At 43.6% G+C, this 23,125-nt stretch overlaps 2 protein-coding genes across 5 annotated transcripts in view; both read left to right on the top strand.

Annotated features, from left to right (window-relative positions):
• Nucleotides 1-14,467, top strand: part of LOC144615168 (pleckstrin homology domain-containing family M member 1-like) — a 20,467-nt gene extending 6,000 nt beyond the window's left edge. For 2 of the 4 annotated variants that reach the window (XM_078442028.2, XM_078442029.2), the window contains exons 3-7: nt 3,449-3,696; nt 5,431-6,057; nt 11,696-11,922; nt 12,852-13,010; nt 13,856-14,467. In XM_078442028.2, coding sequence (XP_078298154.1) covers nt 3,449-3,696; nt 5,431-6,057; nt 11,696-11,922; nt 12,852-13,010; nt 13,856-13,980 — 1,386 coding nt within the window. In that variant the 3' untranslated portion in view covers nt 13,981-14,467. The remainder of the gene's footprint in view (nt 1-3,448; nt 3,697-5,430; nt 6,058-11,695; nt 11,923-12,851; nt 13,011-13,855) is intronic. The other 2 variants (XM_081794700.1, XM_078442030.2) reach the window with 2 other exon arrangements.
• Nucleotides 14,187-23,125, top strand: part of LOC144615195 (EF-hand calcium-binding domain-containing protein 13-like) — a 23,754-nt gene continuing 14,815 nt past the window's right edge. The window contains exons 1-5 of the mRNA XM_078442067.2: nt 14,187-14,307; nt 14,607-14,678; nt 17,709-17,852; nt 18,427-18,498; nt 22,305-22,454. Coding sequence (XP_078298193.2) covers nt 14,187-14,307; nt 14,607-14,678; nt 17,709-17,852; nt 18,427-18,498; nt 22,305-22,454 — 559 coding nt within the window. The remainder of the gene's footprint in view (nt 14,308-14,606; nt 14,679-17,708; nt 17,853-18,426; nt 18,499-22,304; nt 22,455-23,125) is intronic.

The raw sequence follows: 23,125 nt of genomic DNA, 5'->3' as shown, positions 1-23,125 counted from the left end.
AGCCATGTCATTGGTCTTCCTCACTTTGAAATGAATGAGTACTGTCTGGAAAGCGAGGCTTCGGGCTGAGAAAGAGTTATAGCAGAAGCAGGCTCTGAGGAGACCCTGCCCTTTCTAGAACATCTTATTGGTGATAGAATGGGAATTGATAAAAAACAACGGATTTTAATAGGGGCTGCCTGAAGACCAAGGATTTCTCAAAGGAAGTCATACATATGGGGCGCCTGGGTGGCTCACACGGTTAAGCGTCATGATCGTAAGCGGCTCATGGTCTTGCAGTTTGTGAGGTCAAGCCCTGCATTGGGCTCTCTGCTGTCAGAGCAGAGCCTGCTTTGGATCCTCGGTCCGCTCTGTCTCTGCCCCCTCCCCCACAGGCACATACATGTATGCACATTCTCTCTCTCTCTCTCCCTCTCTCTCCCTCTCTCTCTCTCTCTCTCTCTCTCTCTCTCAAAAATAAGTAAACATTAAAAGAAGGGGCAGCTGGGTGGCTCAGTCGGTTGAGCATCCGACTTCGGCTCAGGTCATGATCTCACGGCTCATGGGCTGGAGGCCCGCATCGGGCTCTGTGCTGCCAGCTCAGTGCCTGGAGGCTGCTTCATATTCTGGGTCTCCCTCTCTCTCTCTGCCCTCTCCCTCCCATGCTGTCTCTCTCTGTCTCTCAAAAATAAATAAACATTAAAAAAAAGAAAAGAGGGCATTAGGGTGGCCTGGGTGCCTCAGACGGTTGAGCGTCCATTTGGCTCAGGTCATGATCTCACGATTTGGGAGTTTGCTGCTGTCACTCCCTAGCCCACTTTGAATCCTCTGTCCTCCTCTCTCTTTGCCTCTCTCTCTCTCTCTCTCTCTCTCTCTCCAGTCAAATAAGCAAACAATAAAAGAAGTATATGACCCATAAGTCATATGAAAAGATGTCTAACATCAAAAGACTGCATACTGTATGACTTCATTTACACAAAATGTCCAGAATTGGCAAATCCATAAAGACAGAAAGTAGATTAGTAGTTGCTAGGGGTTGAGGGAGAGGGGACTAGAGAGGAGTGACTGCTCATGGGCACAGTGTTCCTTTTTGAGACAATGAAAATGTCCTAAAATTAGGTAGTGGCTGTAGTTTCACTATTCTGTGAACATACCAAAAATCACTGAACTGTATAGTTTAAATGAGTGAATTTTAGGCAATGTAAATTGTGTCTCATTAAAGCTGTTATAAAGAAAAAAAAAAAAAAAAACAGGGGCTCCTGGGTGGCTCAGTTGATGGAGCGTCCGACTTCGGCTCAGGTCATGATCTCACGGTCCGTGAGTTCGAGCCCCGCGTCGGGCCCTGTGCTGACCGCTCAGAGCCTGGAGCCTGTTTCAGATTCTGTGTCTCCCTCTCTCTCTGACCCTCCCCCGTTCATGCTCTGTCTCTCTCTGTCTCAAAAATACATAAACATTAAAAAAAAAAAATTTTTTTTTTTAAAAAAAAAAGAACATTCGACTTTTCAAAGAACATTAACATGAACTGTTTGGGCTAAGATAAAAATAAAACAGTAAAATATTTATCCATAATCCTATCAGCTAACAGTTCAAACCAGGTTTTCTGTATTCCCTCCCAATCCTTTTCCAAAACACATAGGTAATTTTGACATGCTTATACTATGACAGAACTGTCTTTATCTTTCCAAAGGATTTTACATATATGTATTTTATAATTGATTTATGTAACAGACCTTAACGGAATACTTACATGTGTCAGGAACCAAGCCAAGTGTTGAGGATGCAAGAATGAAAAAAAAAAGCAAGTCCTGCCCTCAGAGTAATCCCCCCGCCCCCCAACTCCTGTGCTGTAGGTCAGGAAGTATTCGTTCCGTTTAACAGATGAGGAAATTAAGCTCAGTGAGGTTAAGTGAAATGTCTGTAGTGACCCAGCTGTTGACCAACAGAGCTGAGACTAACATCTGCCTCTGACTGCCAGGTCAAGGATCTTTCCTTTTTTCTTTCTTTCTTTTTAAAGTTTATTTATTTATTTTAGGGGCGCCTGGGTGGCTCAGTCAGTTAAGCGTCCTATTTCAGCTCAGGTCATGATCTCACGGCTCGTGGGTTTGAGCCCTGCATCAGGCTCTGTGCTGACAGCTCAGAGCCTGGAGCCTGCTTCGGATTCTGTGTCTTCCTCTCTCTCTGCCCCTCCCCCCTCCTCATACTTTGTCTCTCTCTCTCTCTCTCTCTCTCTCTCAAAAATAAACATTAAAAAGATATTTTTAAATAAATAACGTTTATTTTATTTATTTTGAAAGGGAGAGTGAGCATGAGCAGAGGAGGGGCAGAGAGAGGGAGAGAGAGAGAGAGAGAGAGAGAGAGAGAGAGAGAATCTCAAGCAGGCTCCACACTGTCAGCACAGAGCCAGATACGGAGCTCAAACTCAAAAACCGTGAGATCATGACCTGAGCTGAAATCAAGAGTCAGATGCTTAACTGACTGAGCCGCCCAGGTGCCCCTAGGATCTTTTTTTTTTTTTTGAATTTTTTTTTTTCAACGTTTTTTATTTATTTTTGGGACAGAGAGAGACAGAGCATGAACGGGGGAGGGGCAGAGAGAGAGGGAGACACAGAATCGGAAACAGGCTCCAGGCTCCGAGGCATCAGCCCAGAGCCCGACGCGGGGCTCGAACTCACAGACCGCGAGATCGTGACCTGGCTGAAGTCGGATGCTTAACCGACTGCGCCACCCAGGCGCCCCCCTACGATCTTTCTTAATGTGGACCATGCTCCTGTTTTCTTGGTGTTTTTATGGTTCTAAAGTGGCACTTGTTGCCTCTTCATGGAATCGTAGACCCCTAAACAAGGTGGAAAGCTTCACCCCTGCCCTAGATGGATCACCCAGGCTCCCACACCTGTAACTATGATGGAGCCGGTATTTAAACACAAGATTTCTATGGCTATCAAATCACTGAAGTTCGGTTTAAAAAGCAAAACAAAAGAAAAATATACAAATATCTTTGCAAAAAAATAACTATCTCTGGGTGGTATAAGTACGTAATTTTCCTTTTCTCCTCTATGCTTTGTCTCTGTTTTCTTTCTTTTTTTAAAATTTTTTCCAACGTTTATTTATTTTTGAGAGAAAGAGAGAGCGTGCGTGCGTGTGCAAGTGGGGGAGGGGCAGAGAGAGAGGGAGGCACAGAATCCAAAGCAGGCTCCAGGCTCTGAGCTGGCAGCACAGAGCCCGACGTGGGGCTCGAACCCATGAACCGTGAGATCACGACCTGAGCCGAAGTCGGACGCTCAACCGACTGAGCCACCCAGGCGCCCATCTTTGTTTTCTATGATTAGCTTGTGCTAGTTTTGCTGTATACACACCCACAGGTAGACGTGAGCACGTGTGTGGGTGTGCGTGTATTTGGTGATAAGCACTTACCTTCCAGGGGTCACCGCAGGATCTTCTAAAGGCCTGTGTTATGTCTGACACCGACTAGGTCATCAAGAAGAAGCTAGTGGGATCTGTGAAGGCGTTGCAGAAGCAGTACGTGTCCTCGGACACAGTGGTCACTAGCGAAGACGGAGATGCCAACACCATGTGCAGTGCCCTGGAGGCCGTATTTATCCACGGCCTGCATGCCAAGCACATCCGAGCCGAGGCCGGAGGGAAAAGGAAGAAGAGCGCCCACCAGAAGCCTCTGCCTCAGCCTGTCTTCTGGCCCCTCCTGAAAGCTGTCACCCACAAGTGAGATCAGCAGGGGAGGCTTTGCTTTGGGGAGGAGCTTCAGTGTGGGTGACCCTGGGCTCTCCCTCTACAGCTATATGGGAAAGCAGCAGAGATGCTCTGTGTTCTAGAATGGAGATGGGTGAGATAGGGGTTATTGTTAGACCAAGCCTCAAGAGCCCCTCAGCGCACAGGCAATGGCCTGGGGCTGCTCAGGCCCCTGGCTGGTCGCCTTTAGCAGGAGCCGCCTTTTTGCCACACCGTGGCAAAGTTGGGTAGTTGGAACAGAGAATGTGTGGCCTGCAAAGCCTAAAATCTTTACTAAGTGGCCCTTAACAGAAGAGGTTTGCTGACCCTGCCTTGGAATGTTTGAACATCTCTATGCTAAGTATTATATCCTAACAGGCTATGGCATTTTTTAAAGACGTGGAATCCAGATCATCTGAATATCCACCCTGGGACGTTTGCCTCTGCGGCCCTGGCCCTAACTGCCTGGGCTTTGGAGCAAGCAGCTGCTGGCACGTTGCCTCTAAGGGCTATTAAATGCCACCTTCAGCCTGAAGGTGCCTTGTCAGTCTGTATCTTCCTTTTCATGCTGACTGCCACCGCCCTATCTCAGGTTCTTACCTCACTCCTAGGTGGCAGTGGCTTTCTGATTGTCCCCCTTATCTCATTGTGTCTGTCCTTAGGTCAGGCAGCTGGTCAACATTTATTGAGCTTAAGCTAACCCGAGCTCATTCCCTGAGCCCTGTGGCGCACGCACTCCTATGGGCGAGACGTGCTCAGGGCACTGTGATGGTCAGAGGAAGGGCATTTACATCAGACCAAGGGTTCGGGAACTGAGTTGGGTACATGATCTTATCCCGAGCAGCCCACCCAGAAGTCTGCGCGACTGCGGTCAAGTCATTTCCCGGTGTAAAAACTCTCAGGCTCCCCAGTGCTAGCCTGGAGTTCCATTCACTTCGTTGGGGCCCCGGAATCTGTATCCTGACCAGGTTCCCAGGTGATTCTGACGCACAGCCAGGTGTGGGGACCCTTGCCCCACCTTGCCTCACCGGTTGGATGCTCAAGACCCTGCATCACCTGACTTTGCAACCCAATCAGCCACTCCTCCTCCTCCCCGTGCTGTAACGGGAGTGCTCACCACTCCTGATACACAGCTGCTGCTTCCCTACCCTTGGTGCCTTTTCTCTGTCAGTCCTTGGTGCCTGAGGTTCCCCTTCCATCTTTGCGGCTTGAAATCGCTCAAGGCCCAGCTCAATGCCTTGCCTGTGCCTAATCCCTATGCCTAATCCCGCAATGCCTTGCCTAAGGCATTGTCCTTACTGCAACCTGGAAGTGATTGCCTTCCCCCCACCCCAGCTCTACTGACAACAGGGTTCACTTCCGTGTGCCCTTGAAAGGTAGTAACCTGGACTGAGGGCAGGACCATGTCTGTATCCTGTATCTTCACAGCTCCAAAGACCTGGCACTTAGGGGCTCATCACATGTATGCCGGATGAGCAGGTGATGTCAAGGGCGCCTGGGGAGTTGAAACTAAAATGGCAATTATCCTGCATGACAGTAACCTTGAAAAAGTGGGGAGTTGTAGCTAAATATTTCTCAATTCCCTGTAGAACACTGCTATCTGAGATATTTTCCCAAGCCTGTATATACTTGCAGTCGTTATTACTGGCTCCTGCTCACCAGTGGATAAAATGATCCTCTGTGATCTGAACTCACTTCTTGAAACAAGCCTGTCCTCTCCACCCCCAGGCACATCGTCTCGGAATTGGAGCACCTGATCTTTGTCAGCACGGACGTGGGCCGCTGCCGGGCCTGGCTGAGGCTGGCCCTCAATGACGGCCTGATGGAGTGCTACCTGAAGCTGCTCCTCCAGGAGCCCGCCCGCCTGTGCGAGTACTATCAGCCCACAGCCCTGCTTCGAGACGCCGAGGAGGGCGAGTTCCTCCTCAGCTTCCTGCAGGGACTGACGTCCTTATCCTTCGAGCCCTCCTACAAGTCCGCCATCTTAAACGAGTGGACGCTCACCCCGCTGGCTCTCTCTGGGCTTTGCCCGCTCTCTGAGCTCGACCCCCTCACCACCTCTGGGACAGAACTACAGCGGAAAGAGTCTCTGGATTCAATTTCCCATTCCTCAGGCTCGGAGGACATCGAAGTCCAGCACTCAGGCCATAAGATCCGACGGAACCGGAAGCTCACGGCCTCCTCCCTCAGCCTGGACACCGCCGGTTCATCCCAGCTGTCTTGCAGCCTAAACTCTGATAGCTGCCTACTCCAAGAGAATGGCTCCAAGAGTCCAGACCGTTCCGAGGAGCCCATGTCCTACGACTCCGACCTGGGGACAGCAAATGCCGATGATTCAGACCCGTCTCTGCAAGAGTGAGTGTCCTTCCCCCACTCCTCTCCTCCCCCTGCCTTCCTTCCTTCTCCTCTTCCTCTTTCTCTCCCTCCCTATAGCATGTGATTGCCTGTCACTGAGCATTGACCTCTCTAAGGGCATAAAGGAAAAGGGGATCGTGGCTCTTCCTCAGGGACTGGAGTTGCTGGGACTTGTAACTGGAGGCAACATGGGGCAGCGAGGAGAATGGATTCAGGGAGGGCTCGAGCTGAATCAGGCTCCAGCTCTGCCCCTGGCTGATCTTCGACCAGTTACCTAATTTCTCTGAGGCTTCGTGTAAAATATTATTGCCTCTAGGGCGGAAACCAACGGTTCGGAGTTAGATATACAACTTCCAAAAGACGCAGTGAAGCCCAGCGCGTCTGGGTGCTCCGCTGCGACCTCCCAGAAGGCCTCTGAAGGACACAGACCCTGAATGAGGCCTGGAGGAGGTGGTGCACAAAAGGGGCCAAGCGAGTGAGTGGAGGAAGAGCACAGGGAGCAATGAACTTGACTAGAGAAGGGACGCTGGGCAGAGCTGTCTCTTTAAAAGAACTTTTTTCTATTTGAGTATTGTTGACACACGGTGTTACATTAGTCTCAGGTGTACAAGGTAGTGAGTCACCATCTCTCTATGTTGTACCATGCTCACCCCAGCAGAGCCTTCTTCGTTTAGGCCCTTTTTAAACACTCATTTTTTAATAGATTTATTTTTATGGTAAGAAAAAAAAGTCTACCTACAGTGAAACGTCTTCTCCACCTTTGTAACCATAATTATTAATTCCTTACATCTTTCTTTTTCTTTTCTTTAAAGTTTATTTATTTATTTTTGAGAGAGAGAATGAGCAGGGGAGGGGCAGTGAGAAAGGGGGACAGAGGATCTGAAGCAGATTCTGTGCTGACAGCAGAGAGCCCAACGTGGGGCTCGAACTCACGAACCGTGAGATCATGAGCTAGGCTGAAGTCAGACATTTAACTGACCGAGCCACCCAGGCACCCCCTTTACATGTCTTTTTCTGATGTTTCTAAATGCATCTAACAGATATGAATAGATCTGTTAATAACTGTTAATATCTGTTAATAGATCTGTAATAGACTTTTAAATGTCTTTTATATTTCTTATCTCTGCCCCATCCCCACAAAGCTATTATAAATATACTGTTTGATACCTTGTCTTAGAAGAGATCAGGATTTTTGTTTTGGAGCTTCATATCAGTTTCTTAATTTTTTTTCCCCCCTATGGCATGTGTTTCCATTGTATGAATGTACCTTAGTTTATTTGACCAGCCCTGTATTTCCTGGACACTGGAGTTCACTCTTTCTGTAAATAACCGTGTGTATGTGATCTTTGAATTCTATGCAACTATCTCTGTTCAGTAAAGTCCCAGAAACAGAATTGCTGAGGCAAAGGATAAATGAATCTACAATTTTCATAGATAATCGCCTGTTTACACTCTGTCAGGAATGTACCTGTGCCCCCTCGGCCTTGTAGGCAGAAGGTATTATCAAACTTTTGGATATTTGCTCATCTAATAGGTAGAACATGATAAACTTTTTTTTCAAGTTTATTTACTTGTTTTGAGAGAGAGAGAGAGAGAGAGACAGCAAGCGAGCATGAGTGGGGGAAGGGCAGAGAGAGAGGCGGGGGGAGAGAGAGAGAATCCCAAGCAGGCCCCTCGCTGTCAGTGCAGAGCGTGATGCAGAGCTTGATCCCAGGAACTGTGAGATCATGACCCAAGCCAAAATCAAGAGTCGGGCTGGTACGGAGTGAGCTTAGAAGACATCTGTGAGGAAACAAGGCCATTAGGGCAGCCATCTTGCCCAAGCAGCAGCCTGTGGGTGGAGGAACCTAGGCCTTTGCTCTCAGGAACATACACCTGCTTTCAGGGGAAAGATACGCATGCACACACCCACCACACACACACACATGCACACGGTGACAGAAATAGCCCCATTCTGTGTTTTCATGGCATTGATAGTTTTTTTTTCCCAATGTTTATTTATTTTTGAGAGAGAGAGAGAGAGACAGAGTGTGAGCGGCAGAGGGGGAGAGAGAGAGGGAGACACAGAACCCAAAGCAGGCTCCAGGCTCCAAGCTGTCAGCACAGAGCCCGATGCTGGGCCTGAACCCATGAACCACGAGATCATGACCTGAGCCGAAGTTGGATGCTTAACCGACTGAGCCAGCCCAGGTGCCCCATCCAGTTCTTCACCAAGCTTCCCACCACCTTAGATTTAATATCCATTGATGATTCTTGCCCAAACTAATCTATGATGGCTGCAGAGTGATGATTTTCCAACCTCATGACCACCTCCACGTTTATCACTCACCATCTTATTGTCAGGAAGAGCTCCAACCCCATCCCCGTTATGTATCTGTTTGTCTATTTATTACTATTAAGGACTCAGGGATTCCTATCTCTTTCACTAGATTATAATCTGTCCCTATCCTTATTTTTTTCAAAGACGCTCTAGGCCCAAGGTGGGGTGCTAACTCATGACCCTGAAACCAAGAGTCGCTCGCTCCACCAACTGAGCCGGCCAAGCTCCCCTGTCACTATCTTTATTTGTGTCGATGGCCAAACTGTCCCAGACTACCTTAGAAACCATTCTGTATTAATTCTGTAGCTACGATACCAAAAGCGTAAGCAACAAAAGAAAAGATAGAGAAAACAGTCTTCATCATCATTGAATTCTTTTGTTTCTAAGAATACCATCAAGAAAGTGAAAGGCAACCCACAGAATGCGAGAAAATATTTGCAAGCCATGTATCTCATAAAGAATTTTTTATTTTTTATTTTTTTTAATTTATTGTTTTTAATTTTATTTTTTATTTGTTAAGAGTTACATGCAAATTAGTTAGCATCTAGTGCAACAATGATTTCAGGAGTAGATTCCTTAGTGCCCCTTACCCATTTAGCCCATCCCCCCTCCCACACCCCCTCCAGTAACCCTCTGTTTGCTCTCTATATTTATGAGTCTCTTCTGTTTTGTCCCCCTCCCTGTTTTTATATTATTTTTGTTTCCCTTCCCTTATGTTCATCTGTTTTGTCTCTTAAAGTCCTCATATGAGTGAAGTCATATGATGTTTGTCTTTCTCTGACTAATTTCACTTAGCTTAATACCCTCCAGTTCCATCCACATAGTTGCAAATGGCAAGATTTCATTCTTTTTGCTTGCCGAGTAATACTTCATTGTATATATATATACAGTCATCCGTCATCCATCGATGGGCATTTGGGCTCTTTTCATACTTCAGCTATTGTTGATAGTGCTGCTATAAACATGGGGGTGCATGTGTCCCTTCAAAACAGCACACCTGTATCCCGTGGATAAATGCCTAGTAGTGCAATTGCTGGGTTGTAGGGTAGTTCTATTTTTAGTTTTTTGAGGAACCCCCATCCTGTTTTCCAGAGTGGCTGCACCAGCTTGCATTCCCATCTGATAAAGAATTTTTACAACTCAATAAAGAAGGACAAATAACCCAACTAGAAAATGGGCAAAAGATCTGAATACTGAATTTCCCCAAAGATATGCAAATGGCCAAAGAGCACATAGAAAGATGCTCAGCGTCATTAGCCACCAGGAAAATGCAGATCCAAACCATCATGTGTACGACTTGGCACCCATTAGGAGAGCTTTGATCAGAAAGACAGTTAATAGCAAGTGTTAGTGGGGGGGGTGCTGGTGGGCTCAGTTGGTATAGAGCATGGTGACTCTCAACATCAGGGTCATGGGCAGAACCTACTTAAAAAAAAAGAGTAAATTGAATTAAAAAAACAAACAAGCGTTGGGGCACCTGGGTGACTCAGTCAGTTGAGCCTCTTGATATCAGCTCAGGTCATGATCTCACAGTCTGTGGGCTCAAGCCCCGCATTGGGCTCTGCGTTGACAGTGAGGAGCCTGCTTGGGATTCTCCCTCTCTCCCTCTCTCTCTGCCCCTCCCTAGCTTTTGTGCACCCTCTCTCTCTCTCTCTCTCTCTCTCTCTCAAAATAACTAAATAAACTTTATAATTTTTTTTTTTTAAAGTAACCAGTGTTGGTAAGGATGTGGAAAAGCCGATGGCAATGTAAAATGGTACAGCCACTTTGAAGTCAGGCAGTTGCTCCAAAGTTGAAACTTGAAGTTACTCTATGGCTCAGCAGTTCCATTCCTTGGCGTATATGCCCGAAGGAATGAAAACATTTGTCCACACAAACACTTGTGCGTGAATGTTCACAGCACCGTCATTCATAATAGCCCCAAAGTAGCCCAAAAGTCTATAAAACGATCAATAGAGAGACAAAAGAAGGATTCATCACAAGGAATGAGATCCCAGTGGCTGCCACAACATGAATAAATCTTGAAAACATCGTTAAGCGAAAGAAGCCGGGCTCAAAGGCCACCTATGGTGTGACTATTTGTGTGCAGTGTCCAGGTTAGGTAAATCTAGAGAAATGGAAAGTAGGCTTGTGGTGGGCAGGGGTTGGAGGAGGGGTGGATTAGTGACAGCTAATGGGTATGGGGTTTCCTGTTGGGTTGATGAAAATGTTTTAAAATTGACCGCGATCATAGTCGCACGGCTCTGCAAACACACTATTGAGCTGCACGCTTTAAATTAAGTGATTGTGCGGTATGTGAATTATGTACTGTGAATTTTATCTCAATAAAGCTGTTACCAAGAAAGTGTTCCAGATTTGGCCAGCGGGTGCCCCTCTGAGCTGGCTCTCATGTCCATTTGACGTGCCCCAATCCATATTTTGAGCACTTTCTTACTTTCTAGCACAAGATAATTCAGACTTATTTTATACTCTTTCCTAACTCCAGCCTAGGAATCAACCTTTGTCCCAGAAGTCTTGCTTCCTATTTTGGGGGGGAATGCAAAACCAAGATTTAGGCATTTATCATTTCGTTTAATCATCATGACAACCCTAGTAAGTGGGTACTGGCATATCTTCCTTTTACAAATGAGGCCCGGAGAGGTAAAGTATATTGCCCAAGGTCACACTGCAGCCCAACCTTTGAAAGCAGGCGATGTGAATCCAGAGTCCCCGCCCCTTGCACCTCCCCCTACACACACACACACACACACACAGAGTGTGAAAGTGAAGTTTATTTCTTCAACAAGGTCACTTTTACTTGAGTGACCCCAGTTTTGAGTGGAAACAAAGGTGTAGAGCTTATAAGACAGCCTCTCAGGAATTGCACATGGCAGGGTATACCCTTGGGAAAAGTCACATATCATGCGTCTGGGAGCGTGGGGTTGAGGGCAGACCAACACCCAGTGGCCTGGCCCTTCCTACGAGAGCACATGTTCAAACCCACACACGCAAGTACCAGTAAAGTCCAGTGCTCATCAGTCTCCTTTGCCAGCCTCACTCCCCACCCCTGTACCCAAATGCTGCCCATAGCCAGGTGTCCTTTACAAGAGTGAGAATGGCTAAAACAGGAGAAAACCTATAGATGAAAGGAGATCAGCCTCGGTTTTTCACTGTTGACGCTGGGCAGTGGCTACATGGAGATTCATGATATTATTCTCTCTTATTTTGTAAATGTTTGAAAGTTTCTGTAGTAAAAGAAAGTATAAAATGGTGAGAGGAAAGAGAAATAGCCAGGCGGGGAGCCGTGAGTGAGCCGGGACATTTGGCTGCTGTCTCCAGATTCCTCAGGTGCTCAGAGGAGACCAGCAGCACGTCTGGGAGATCCTCGGGACCACAGGCCCTCAGCTGCACCTTCTCCCCTCCGAAGATGATGAGGATGCTACTCATGTCCTTGGTCAGCTGCCTCGTTGCCATAAATGAGGCCAAGCTCATCAGTCGCTGTGACTTGGCCAGAGTGCTGCACAAGGAGGATCTGGATAGGTGTGAGGGCTACTCCCTGAGTGACTGTGAGTGCTGCTTTCTCACACTCCCGCCCCCCCATTCCTCTTCTGCTCCTGGTCACCTCCTATGTGGCCATCTTTCCATCATTCATCTTTCAAAGCCAAGTTCAAAAAGCAGCCCTCCCCGAGAAGCCCCTCCCAACATTCTATATTCCTTCCACTGAATATTATTAACTGAGCACTTACTATGTACCGGGAACTATTTTAGGGGCTGGGGACAGAGACATCAACAAAGCCCCTTCCTTCACAGTGTTCGCATTCTAGGGGGAGAGGCGAGTCCCAAACAAACACACAAACATATGAAGCACTTCCTGGTGGTGATAAATGTTATGCAGCAGAATAAAGCCAGGGGAGTGAGAGGTAACCTTGTCCTTGAAGGGGAAGTCAAGGAATACCTCTCTGAGGAGGTGACATTGAGCAGCACTGAATGAGGCAAAGGACCGGGTCACCCAAATGTCTGGGGAAGAGCATTCCAGGCAGAGGGAGCAGGCAGTGCAAAGGCTTCGTCCTCCTCCCTGGTGGGGCTAGCTTCCTTTTGCCCAGATTTTGCACACACCTGTCTTGTGCCGTCCTTCTCGTTTTATCTTGTCTTGTGGTCCTTTAAGGGGTGCGTCTTCGTTCTTGCTGAAGGCACCAGCTGCCTTTGCCCCAGCTGAATGTCCCTCACTGGGCTTTGCACGGGTCATGGCACACAGTAGGCGATCATCAAGTGCAGGAGATGCGGATGGACAGCGGGATGATGAGCGGTTGTACTGAGGGGCAGGTGGATGGACCGAAGGGCGAGGAGAGAAGCTAATGGGTGTTTCCGGCCAGCTCGCCCCGTCTAGCCTCTTAGGCCTTGTTCCTTTCTTCTGCTTCCCCGTCTCCCTTTCTCCTCCGTGTCCTTTGTCCCTCAGTTCAGAGCCCTCTAAAAACCTTCTTCTCCCTGTTCTAAGGGCTGTGCCTGGCTTTTGTGGAGAGCAACTTCAACCTATCAAAGGTAAATGAAAATGCAGACGGCAGCTTCGACTATGGCGTCTTCCAGATCAACAGCCACTATTGGTGCAATGATCACAAGAGTCACTCGGAAAACATTTGCCACGAGGACTGCAAAGGTCTGGCCGGGGTCTCAGGGTGGGAGAGGGGAGAGGATGAGTGGGGTCTACTCACAGGACTTCTCGTCCCACTCCAAGCCTGGGAATGCACCCAGGAGTGCCTTTGCTGAGCAGAGGATTTCACTAGTGGCTACGATGCCCCTCCGGTTAGGAGATTCTCCGGGGTGCAGGCTCCAGAAAGGCTCTGCACACCCAGTAACAGAGGACAGCAGCGGCCAACATTTAGCGAGAGTGTGTTGTATGCTGAGCACTTCACATGCCAGCTTCTCATGCGGTGGAAACTATTATGATCCCCGCTTTACAGACGAGCAAACTGAGGCTCATAGAACCAGTGCTGAATGCCAGACTGGTGGCCCTGAAGGCTCAGCTCTAACCATCAAGTCCTGACTTTGGTCAATGGCCTGATTGATTCGAGGCCAAGGGCAAACTCCCCACCTCAGAGCCACTCGTGGAGGCTCCACAGGTCCATGACTTTGCCCCTTACTCCCTCTTTCGTACTCTGATCAACATCCCTGCACTCTTCACCTGAAGAGCCTCTCTCATTAGGCAAGGTTTACCTCGGCCTCTGTGCTGCCTGTTTTGACATTTCCTTTCCCTAGAAACCCTCAAACGTGGCGCGAACCAGCATGTACCCTAGCTAGGATGTGTGGTAGTAAACATACATTTACTCCTGCCCCTCCTGCCCCCACCCCTAGCCACCCTTGACCTCTAGCAGCCATTGTAGGGATATCTCCATGGGCCTCTGGGAGGGAGCCCTTGCCTAATCTGGAAGGACTCAGCCCCCGGGGGGCGGGGAGAGCCGGTGTGTGCCTCAGTCTCTGGGACTGTCCTCTGTGTTCTCACAGGTATTCTCTGTCTCCCCTTCAGAACTGCTGAGCCCCGATCTTCTCTCAACCATCAACTGTGTGAAAAAGATTGTGTCTGGAGCAGGGGGAATGAAGAACTGGTGAGGAGGTCACTGTGGGACTAAGTCAGCAGGCAGAGCCCCAAGAAGGATGTAGTGACAGGAGGGGACAGGAGGCAAGGACTCCACCCCTTCTAACCATCTAGAAAAATGTGGGAGAGCGGCGGGCTTGGAACTGGGACTTACAAGACTTGGGATCTGGGTCTTTCTCTGATGTTGTATTAAAACTGTTTTGGACACAGTAGCAAAGGAACTTGAGTTAGCTGAGGGAGATGGCTTCGGAGGGGACAAGGTGTCTCACCGAGCTTACCCAAGGGGTCTCTTCTCTGGAAGAGAACGGAGGCGGAGCTGGGAACTGTCAGTGTGGCTTTCCTGACAAGTTTCTGCCTCCTCGTGCATTTCCTTCACTACTTTCTTTGTAGAGCAGTATATTCTGCTCCCCATTCCAGAGGACAGACTGTGGCTGCCCCCAAGTTAACGGGCTAATGTTCTGAGCAGTCACGGAGACTGGCTAGTCTCAGCCCCAGAGTCCAAGGGGCTGGGATAGAGAATCTGATTGACTCGAGCCCCTTGTCTGGCTCTGTGCTGACAGGATGGAGCCTGCTTGGGATTCTCTCTCTCCCTCTCTCTCTTCCCCTCCCCCCCCCTCTCAAAATAAATAAATAAACTGAAAAAAAATGTTTTTCTTGCAGAAGATGATGAAGTACAAATAGAAGAATTTGGACAAGTGGTAAAGGATATTCGTGATGCCTCCAGGTTAAAAGGTAACTAGTAAATTATTTGTGACTGTTAAATTTACTTTTATTGAATGGATGTCTTTGTGTTTTGTTTTTTAGAATTTCTAGTTCTGTTAATTTCTGCTTACCATGTTGGCATTGATCTGTTTTAAGGCAGGCAAAACTTGATTTTGATTAAAAGTTGGCAGCATCCATGATGAAAGAAAAATGCCTTTTTCTGGAATGGGGCCTGTGTAACCTATTTTAAATCCCTTTTTTTGTTGTTGTTATTTGTGTGTGTGTGTGTGTGTGTGTGTGTGTGTGTGTGTGTGTGTGTTTTGTTCTGGACTTTATGTAAAGTCAGATACTAGCTTTACAATTTTTCAGATATGAAAATTTTCTATACCATTTTTAGCCTCAGACTTAGGACTCTACCCTGTGTAAAGGCTTATATATTATAGAATTTCTCAGAAATCTTCTACCTCTTCCTTTAGTAGACATTCCTCATGTTCCTTTCTTTGGATTTTGTTAACATACAAGAGTGACCATGTGCATTTTGGTACCATGGCTATTTCCTACCACTTGACTTCCATTTTTGCTTAAAAGTTAAATCATAGACCTAAAACCAATGGAGATCATACTCATGGAGTTTGTGTACTTTTCTATTGGGAAAATAAGTTTAAAACTTAATTATCACTGGTAATTTATTTGAATAACATTCAAATGACTGTTTGGTCAATGAGCGCTGTCAGGAGAAGAATAACAACATAGGTATATGTTTAGGAAAACGGAAGCGGAGTCATTTCTGGGTGTAAAGAAGTAGATAGATACTTTTCAGATTTTTCATAACCACTCTGCCCTGGTATAAAATTTTTAACATCATTGTTTCTCTTTTAGGTTAAGAAAAGTACTTAATAATTCCCTGTTGACATATAAATATGTTACCTGGGTCACATAACATAATTAGCATCAATATAGTATAGTGAAATAGATTAGCCGTGCTATAGGAAACAATGCACACAGGTAGAAAAGAACATGGGCTATGGAGTTTGATACATGGTGGTTTGTGGGTTTTTGACTTACCAGCTGGGTAGTCTCTGTAGGTCATTCTGGTTTCCTCATCTTTAAAACAAGGAAGCTAATAAAATCACGTTTCTCCTAGAGTTGTCAGGATCAACTGCAAAAACACATATAAAGCACATAATCTAATTATTAGGCACATACTATATACTTGGTAAATGGTAGTTAATTTTGAAATCAGAAAACAGAGTTCAGAAAGACTGGTATTCAGGACAGATAACTTTTTATGTGGAGGAAGGAAAAAAAAAATGGAAACTAAACCATTGAGAAAGGAGAACAGTGAAAAAGGAGAAAGGTGTAGTTTAGGTACCTGAATCTGGGAGCTGGTCATAATGATTGGGGGTTGACACTGGAATCTGTCAGCCAGTGCAAGAAAAGGCCAATAATTACAGGGAAGAGTGAGGAAGGGCCACCCTGGAAGAAAAGTGTTAACATAGCAGGCCTGAAACTGCTCTTTTTAGAAAAGTCTCCTTGCAAGGTTGACTGTCATATGCTCAGACTGTTCCCTTCATTACTGACTGATAAGGTTAGTTCACTGTGCCTGGACTATTTGTTGACAAACTTGGAGGGGCTGAGAAAACAGGCATATTGTGGATCAAGTTCTATGCTTTCCTTCAGTATACACACAGTTTTAAGGGATTATGGTCAGTGTCTGATCTTGTAGTTGAAGATTTTAGAGGTTGGGCAGGCAGTTCTAGGTATTGATGAGGATTAAGGATAGCCATTGATCTGGATGACTTTGGAAAGGAAGTGAAAGTTTTTGGAGTTGAGAGGTCAAGGTCATTCTTATTGTCATCAGATGATAATGGGAAATGGGGCTGAGGGAGGATTATGAGCAGGGTGACCAAAGATCCTCCAAGAAGGTGAAAGAGTGATCAGAAAGTCAGTAGATGATGGTGTCCGGAGGGTAGTGTAGGTCAATGACAGGCCTGAATCTCAGGGGAGGGATAGGTTTGATTGAAGGTGGAACTAAAATAGCCAGACAGCAGAATCTTAGGAGTGTTTCTCTGCTTCCTGGTCCTATGTGGAGCATGGGAGGATGAGCAGACTCCTCTTAAGGTGTCTGTGCAAAGAAACCATATTTTAAAGGGAACCAAGCTTTAGGTAAAACAAGCAGAGCTGATACAGGTTTTTAGGTGACTGTCATTTGCAGTTGCCTCGCTGAGATGTTAGGGGGACAGAAAGTGAAGCGGGATCGGAGGTACTAAGAAGCTGTGATTACTGTTTGCAGCTATTCCTGAAGGCTTAATAATAATAATAATAATAATAATAATAATAGTAACTTTATTGCTATTAATATGACACTTAGTGTTTGCTATATACCTAATGTTGTTTTAAGTGTTTTTCATACATCATATATTTAATCTCCATATTAACTGTGTGAGGTAGATAGTATTATTAAATTATTTTAGATATAAGACTACTGAATTTGATAGAGGGGTTAAATAGTAATAATTTGCTCAAGGTCAGATAGTTTCAGGTCACAAATCCTGGAGCCAGGATTTGAATGTACTTAACACTGCCTCCTTTGAAAGGGCTGGAAATAAAGCAAAATTCCAGATGCCAGAGTACAACTGGATCTTGGTAGAATTGAAAAGAAAAGGTGAGTGAGTCTTTGTGATACTTGTGTTTACAATTTTACATTTCTCATGATTCTGAAATCTATTTCACTTCCACCAGGATGAGTTAATTTTGTTTGCTACCATTAGAGCTCTAGTTTAAAATAACTACTTTGTGTCATTGCAGTGAAAAATTCAGCCATAGCAACCATTTTGGTTGTGCCAATTTTATATTAGCACCAAAGAAACATGGCAGACCAAGCATATTGTTTTGCTGGACTTAGAATTTCCTGAGGGCTGGATTCTTCACTGAGATTTCTTATTCAAGAGGTGATCATAAATCATGGACTACCACTGACAAAAGTCTTGAGTGATGGCTACTGTTGTTTTTTAAGTCAGAGGTTAGTTCAATTACCGAATCACTTTTTTCTGTTTCTAGAGTTACAAGACATTGTCTTAGCTCTTGATGGGCTTGAAGGTGACATGATATCTGGGAAGAACTTGGAGAGCTTTCTAGGCAATATTGGGATTAAGTCACCTGAAGAAGAGGTAGAGAAAATTCTTCAGTCAGATCTTGTTTCTGGTAAGCATTTAAATATTATTATCCATTTTTTTGTTTTGGGTAGGAGTAACTGAAGAAAGTGTGCAAGGTTTTTGTTCAAGCGAATAGGGCTCCTTTGAGCTAATATCTATAGGTATTTGCTTGTATTGCTGTAAATGTCCTTAAAGAGGAGACTTTCTTTTAAAGTCCTTTTTTACAGTTAATGAGAATACTCTTAGCAAGCAGGTAGAAATTTTGTGGGGGAGTGGGCTCATTGGTATCCACTCTCTTTAGATAGATCTTGATTTAGTGACTAACACATAGTTTGGAAATTCCAGCTCTGTGAATAGAAAACCTAGCTTTGCTGGTTTGTACCAAGTAAAGTTATTGGACTTACAACTTTCTTAGTAGGTTAGTTGCCTTACAGGTAGAATCAGAACTAGCGTATCTACAATCTTGTAAGGTTAATTGCAAGGCACAGTGGGTGAAAATGAATCCCAAGTATCTTGTATGTAAAGTAAAGAAATTGTATGCTGGTTTTGATTTTCATATGAGCTTTTTAATATTACGTTTTCCAGGGATTCTTGTCTGTTCCCCTCCCCTCTCTCTCTTACAGATGACAACGTGGTGAATGTTAAAGACTGTATGAGGGCTTTGAAGGACACTCAGAAATTTTCCACTTTTGTTGGTAAGAACTTTATGGTAAAACTGTTGAATGGCAAACAACACAGGACTCATTCAGAGGTCACGTAGCCAAACATTATATTTGGTGCTCAGATCTTCTTTGTAGTATCTGTGCCAAATGTTTGTTTCATCTACATTTGAACTCTTCCAGTTATGGCAAACTTGATTACATTTGTTTTTCATTTAAGAATTTGTATTTGAATGGAAAAGATTGGGAAAATGACAAGGTTATGATGTTTTCCAATAGCTAAAGTAAGGACATTTTATTATATAATAATGGTAATTTTGAAACTGTTATAAAAAAATTTAGTGACCAGAAATGTAAGAGATATAAAGTGCAAGGCTCATGTAATGTCACCTTCTGGAAATATCCCTGTTAAAGTGTGGTAAATATCCCTTTAGCCTTTTTTATTTGAATCTATGAATATTTGTGTATTCTGATATTATTTAAAAATTAGACGCACTTGGGTGGCTCAGTTGGTTAAATGTCTGATTTTGGCTCAGGTTATGATCTCATGGTTTGTGAGTTCAAGCCCCACATTGGGCTCTCTGCTGTCAGCACAGAGCCCACTTCAGATCCTCTGTTTTCTTCTCTCTCTGCCCCTGCTTGTTCTCTAAATAAATAAATCAATTAATTAATAATTAATTAATTAAAATAAAATTACCATGGGGGCGCCCGGGTGGCTCAGTCGGTTAAGCGTCCGACTTCAGCCCGGGTCACGATCTCGCGGTCGGTGAGTTCGAGCCCCGCGTCAGGCTCTGGGCTGATGGCTCAGAGCCTGGAGCCTGCTTCCGATTCTGTGTCTCCCTCTCTCTCTGCCCCTCCCCCGTTCATGCGCTGTCTCTCTCTGTCTCAAAAATAAATAAAACGTTAAAAAAAAAATTTAAAATAAAATTACCATGTCCATAATATTCCACGACTTGCAGGTTTAAAGAAATTAACAGTGTATCTTAGATATTGTTCCATGTTCCATTGTATCATAAACAACCTCATTCTTTTTTTTTTTTTTTTTTTTTTTCAACTTTTTTTTTATTTATTTTTGGGACAGAGAGAGACAGAGCATGAACCGGGGAGGGGCAGAGAGAGAGGGAGACACAGAATCGGAAACAGGCTCCAGGCTCCGAGCCATCAGCCCAGAGCCTGACGCGGGGCTCGAACTCACGGACCGCGAGATCGTGACCTGGCTGAAGTCGGACGCTTAACCGACTGCGCCACCCAGGCGCCCCGCAACCTCATTCTTTTTAAAGACTGCAATAATATTCCATTTGGGGGATGTACTGTCATTTTATCCACAACACTTTTGATGATATTTGCCAATTAAAAATCTGAAAATTTGCCAATTTTTCACCACTGAAACATTTTGATGAGCATTGTTGTATGTATATATGTGCATAAAGTTCTCCTGGGGGATAAAACCCTCAGAAGTCACACTGCTAGACTGAAATATATGCAGATGTGAGATGTTAACAGCTACTGCTTAATTATCCTCCAAAAAGTTTGTAAAAATTCACACTTTTATCAGTAATGGATATTATTTATTGAAAATTCTGCTGGTAAAAGAATTCTATTATTGTTTTAATATGCATGTCTTTAATGACTAGTGAGGTAAAACATTTTTCATATGATTGTCGAATATGCTTTTCTTTTATTTTAATTAGATTGTCTTTTTCATATGAATTTATAAATAGCTCTTTTTTTTTTTTTAAATAGCTCTTTATATATAAGGGACATTAATGTTCTGTCTTGTCTATTGCCATTTTTTTTCTAGTTTATTATTCATCTTTGACTTTGATTTTGGTGGACTGCTTATTGCCATCCTCTGTTTTATTTTGTCAGTTTTGGTAATTTTTATTCTCCTAGGAAATTTATTTTATTCAAGTGTTTTTTGGGAATATTAGTACAATCCTATGCAGTGATAATTCTTTTGATTTTTTTGTGTCTGGTTATTTTCTCATTCTTAAATTTGTATATATATATTTGTGTGTGTGTGTGTGTGTGTATATATGTGTGTATATATACACACATATATACACATATATATATATATATCTTCTTCTAGATTTCCTAGCAGATCTTTTAATTATCTCTCTTTTTAAAGCTCTACATCTTAGATTTATCTTTAGTGTTTCTATTTGTAGTAAAAAAAAAATTCTGCTTTTATCTTTAGGATGTCCTTTCTATTGTTCCCTTTTGTCCATTTTGTAGTTTTTCTAAGTTGTTTAAATTATGAACTTACTTTTTTCTTCTTACTGAGAAATAAATGTTTAAGACTATCAATTTTCATTTCAGTAAGACTTTGGTTTATCAAAGTCTTTATTCTTGTTTTTTTCTAAGCATATTCAGTTGTATTTTGATTTTCTCCTTGATGTAAGAGTTGCCTAAGAGAAAAACCTTAAATTTGAAAGCAATTATTTGAAAAATTTTAAATGAATTTAAAAATTTTAAATTTGAATTTGAATTTCATTATTGTCCTCTCTTTGTTGTTTATTTTTAGTTTACTGTGGTCAGAGAATGAGGTCTATAGTAGAGGATTTGATAGTTTCTGTGTTAATTAGATACGGAGTTTTTTCGATTTTTACATGTTTATTTAAAAACCGCATTAGGGGTGCCTGGGTGGCTCAGTTGGTTGAGCGTCCGACTTTGGCTCAGGTCATGATCTCGCGGTTTGTGAGTTCGAGCCCCGTGTCGGGCTCTGTGCTGACAGCTCAGAGCCTGGAGTCTGCTTCAGATTCTGGGTCTCCCTCTCTCTCTGCCCCTCTCCCACTCATGCTCTGTCTCTCTCTGTCTCAGAAATAAACATTAAAAAAAAATTTAAAAAACACATTAGTGGGCTTCAGGGACAGGCTAATCGTAAGGGACACTCATCCTACTGTTTGTCTTGGAAATCCTTATGACTCTTTGAAGCAGCGCATTCCATAATTTTTGGACAGCTGTAGAACTAGTCAATTGTTCCACATATTTGATGGAAATCCTGCCTTATAATTCCATTCCCAAACTTAACATTTGGACTCTTCCCCGTCAGTAGCCCTCCAGGGATGGGAGGAGAGCTCTTATATTTTCTTTCTTTTATGTTGAATCATCTTTTCTCTGGACTCAGATTTCCTTTCAACCATTCCTCACATGGCCTATTTTTGAAACTTCTTACCAATGACTAATGACTAACTCATGGAACAACATAATATATTAAATTATACTTTCACATAAATTAGCTAATTTTAAAGTAATTTATTATATATTTCTCTTAATGAATTCTGAAAGATTATTTTTTTAGACATGTACTTTAGAAATGTGAAGAGGTTTTTGTTTGTTTTAATTAAGGGGGGGGTGGTCAGTCATGGATTTCCTAGTTCAGATGTTTGATATTATCATGCTAAACATAATAGGCTTTGCTGATTCTCTAAATTGGGTAAAGTGAGCTGACAGGAGCAAGGGGTGTAGGGAAAGAAAGTAGAAAGGGAAGGATTGGAGTTTGGGAGCAGGTGTGACGAATGGAGGGTATTTTTTATGAAATGGTGAGCTCGTTAATAGAATCCCTAGAGAAACTTTGGCATACTTTTTTGTTCATAAAGGAATAGCCCACGCAGAACCCAGAGTTTTAACAAAATAATTTTAAGAATAAAGATAAGGGGCTATAGAAAACTATAGTGGAGAACGGATTGCTCTACCTTTTTAAATGGCCACATGTGGGTAGTGGCTGCCATTTTGGACAGTGCAAAACTGGAAGAATCCATCAGTTTTACTGTTATGTTCCAAAAATTTAGATCCATGGACTGAATTACATGTTGCATGTATATTCTCTGTGTTTGTAGTATTGAATGACATCATCGGTACATTGGAATGTATGGAAGAAAGTGATCAGTCTGGCAAGGACAACTATGCAGATGTACTTGGAAACACCAATAGAATTTATTTCACTGATAATAGTTTTCAAGAAGTGTTGGATGATTCCTTGCTCGACGGTGAGTTGATTGAGCAGATAACCAGCAACTTGTAATAAAAATTTCTTCTAAAATTTTATCCAAGGTTTTAAAATATTTTACCAAATACTAATTAATTAAATCTTAATACTTAGTTCCTAAATACTACTGTAAATGTATTGAAATGCAATTTACTACAGATCAGATTTAGAGATATATCTTATATTCTATATTCACGGAGATTTAGTTATTACAGTATCAAATTCCTGGATGATCTCTTGGACTGCATTGTAAACTTGGTCTGAAAGTATTTATATATGTTGTCATATGGCTTTAAAATGTTTCTTTCTAGAGTAATTTCATTTCAAAGTTAATCCCTTTCCTTTTATGAATTTTAGAGAGGTCCTAATAGTTGTCTAGCTTTCTTTTTCTTTTAGGTGACAGGCTCTTTGAAAAATACAAGTTATTGTTGAACAATTAAACCATTGGTCTATATAACATTCTGTGTAAGTGTTGATCTGGCTATTTGCTCTATTTACAAAGAATTTACCTGATCCATCCATATTCTTACCTGGGATATACCCAGATGGGTTTTATCAATACTTGGAAAGCCATCCCCTGCCTTTAAATTTAACTTCAGCTAAAAAATGAGATCAGATCTGTGTCTCAGGGAAAACTGGCAATCTGCAAAGACAGTTTAGATTGTCAAAACT

The sequence above is a fragment of the Panthera onca genome (assembly GCF_046562875.1).
Source record: "Panthera onca isolate mPanOnc1 chromosome E1 unlocalized genomic scaffold, mPanOnc1 haplotype 2 h2.Chr16_ul_1, whole genome shotgun sequence".
Classification (NCBI taxonomy): domain Eukaryota; kingdom Metazoa; phylum Chordata; class Mammalia; order Carnivora; family Felidae; genus Panthera; species Panthera onca.
Note: the sequence above shows the minus strand (reverse complement) of the source record. Positions and strands in the feature narration are given on the sequence as shown.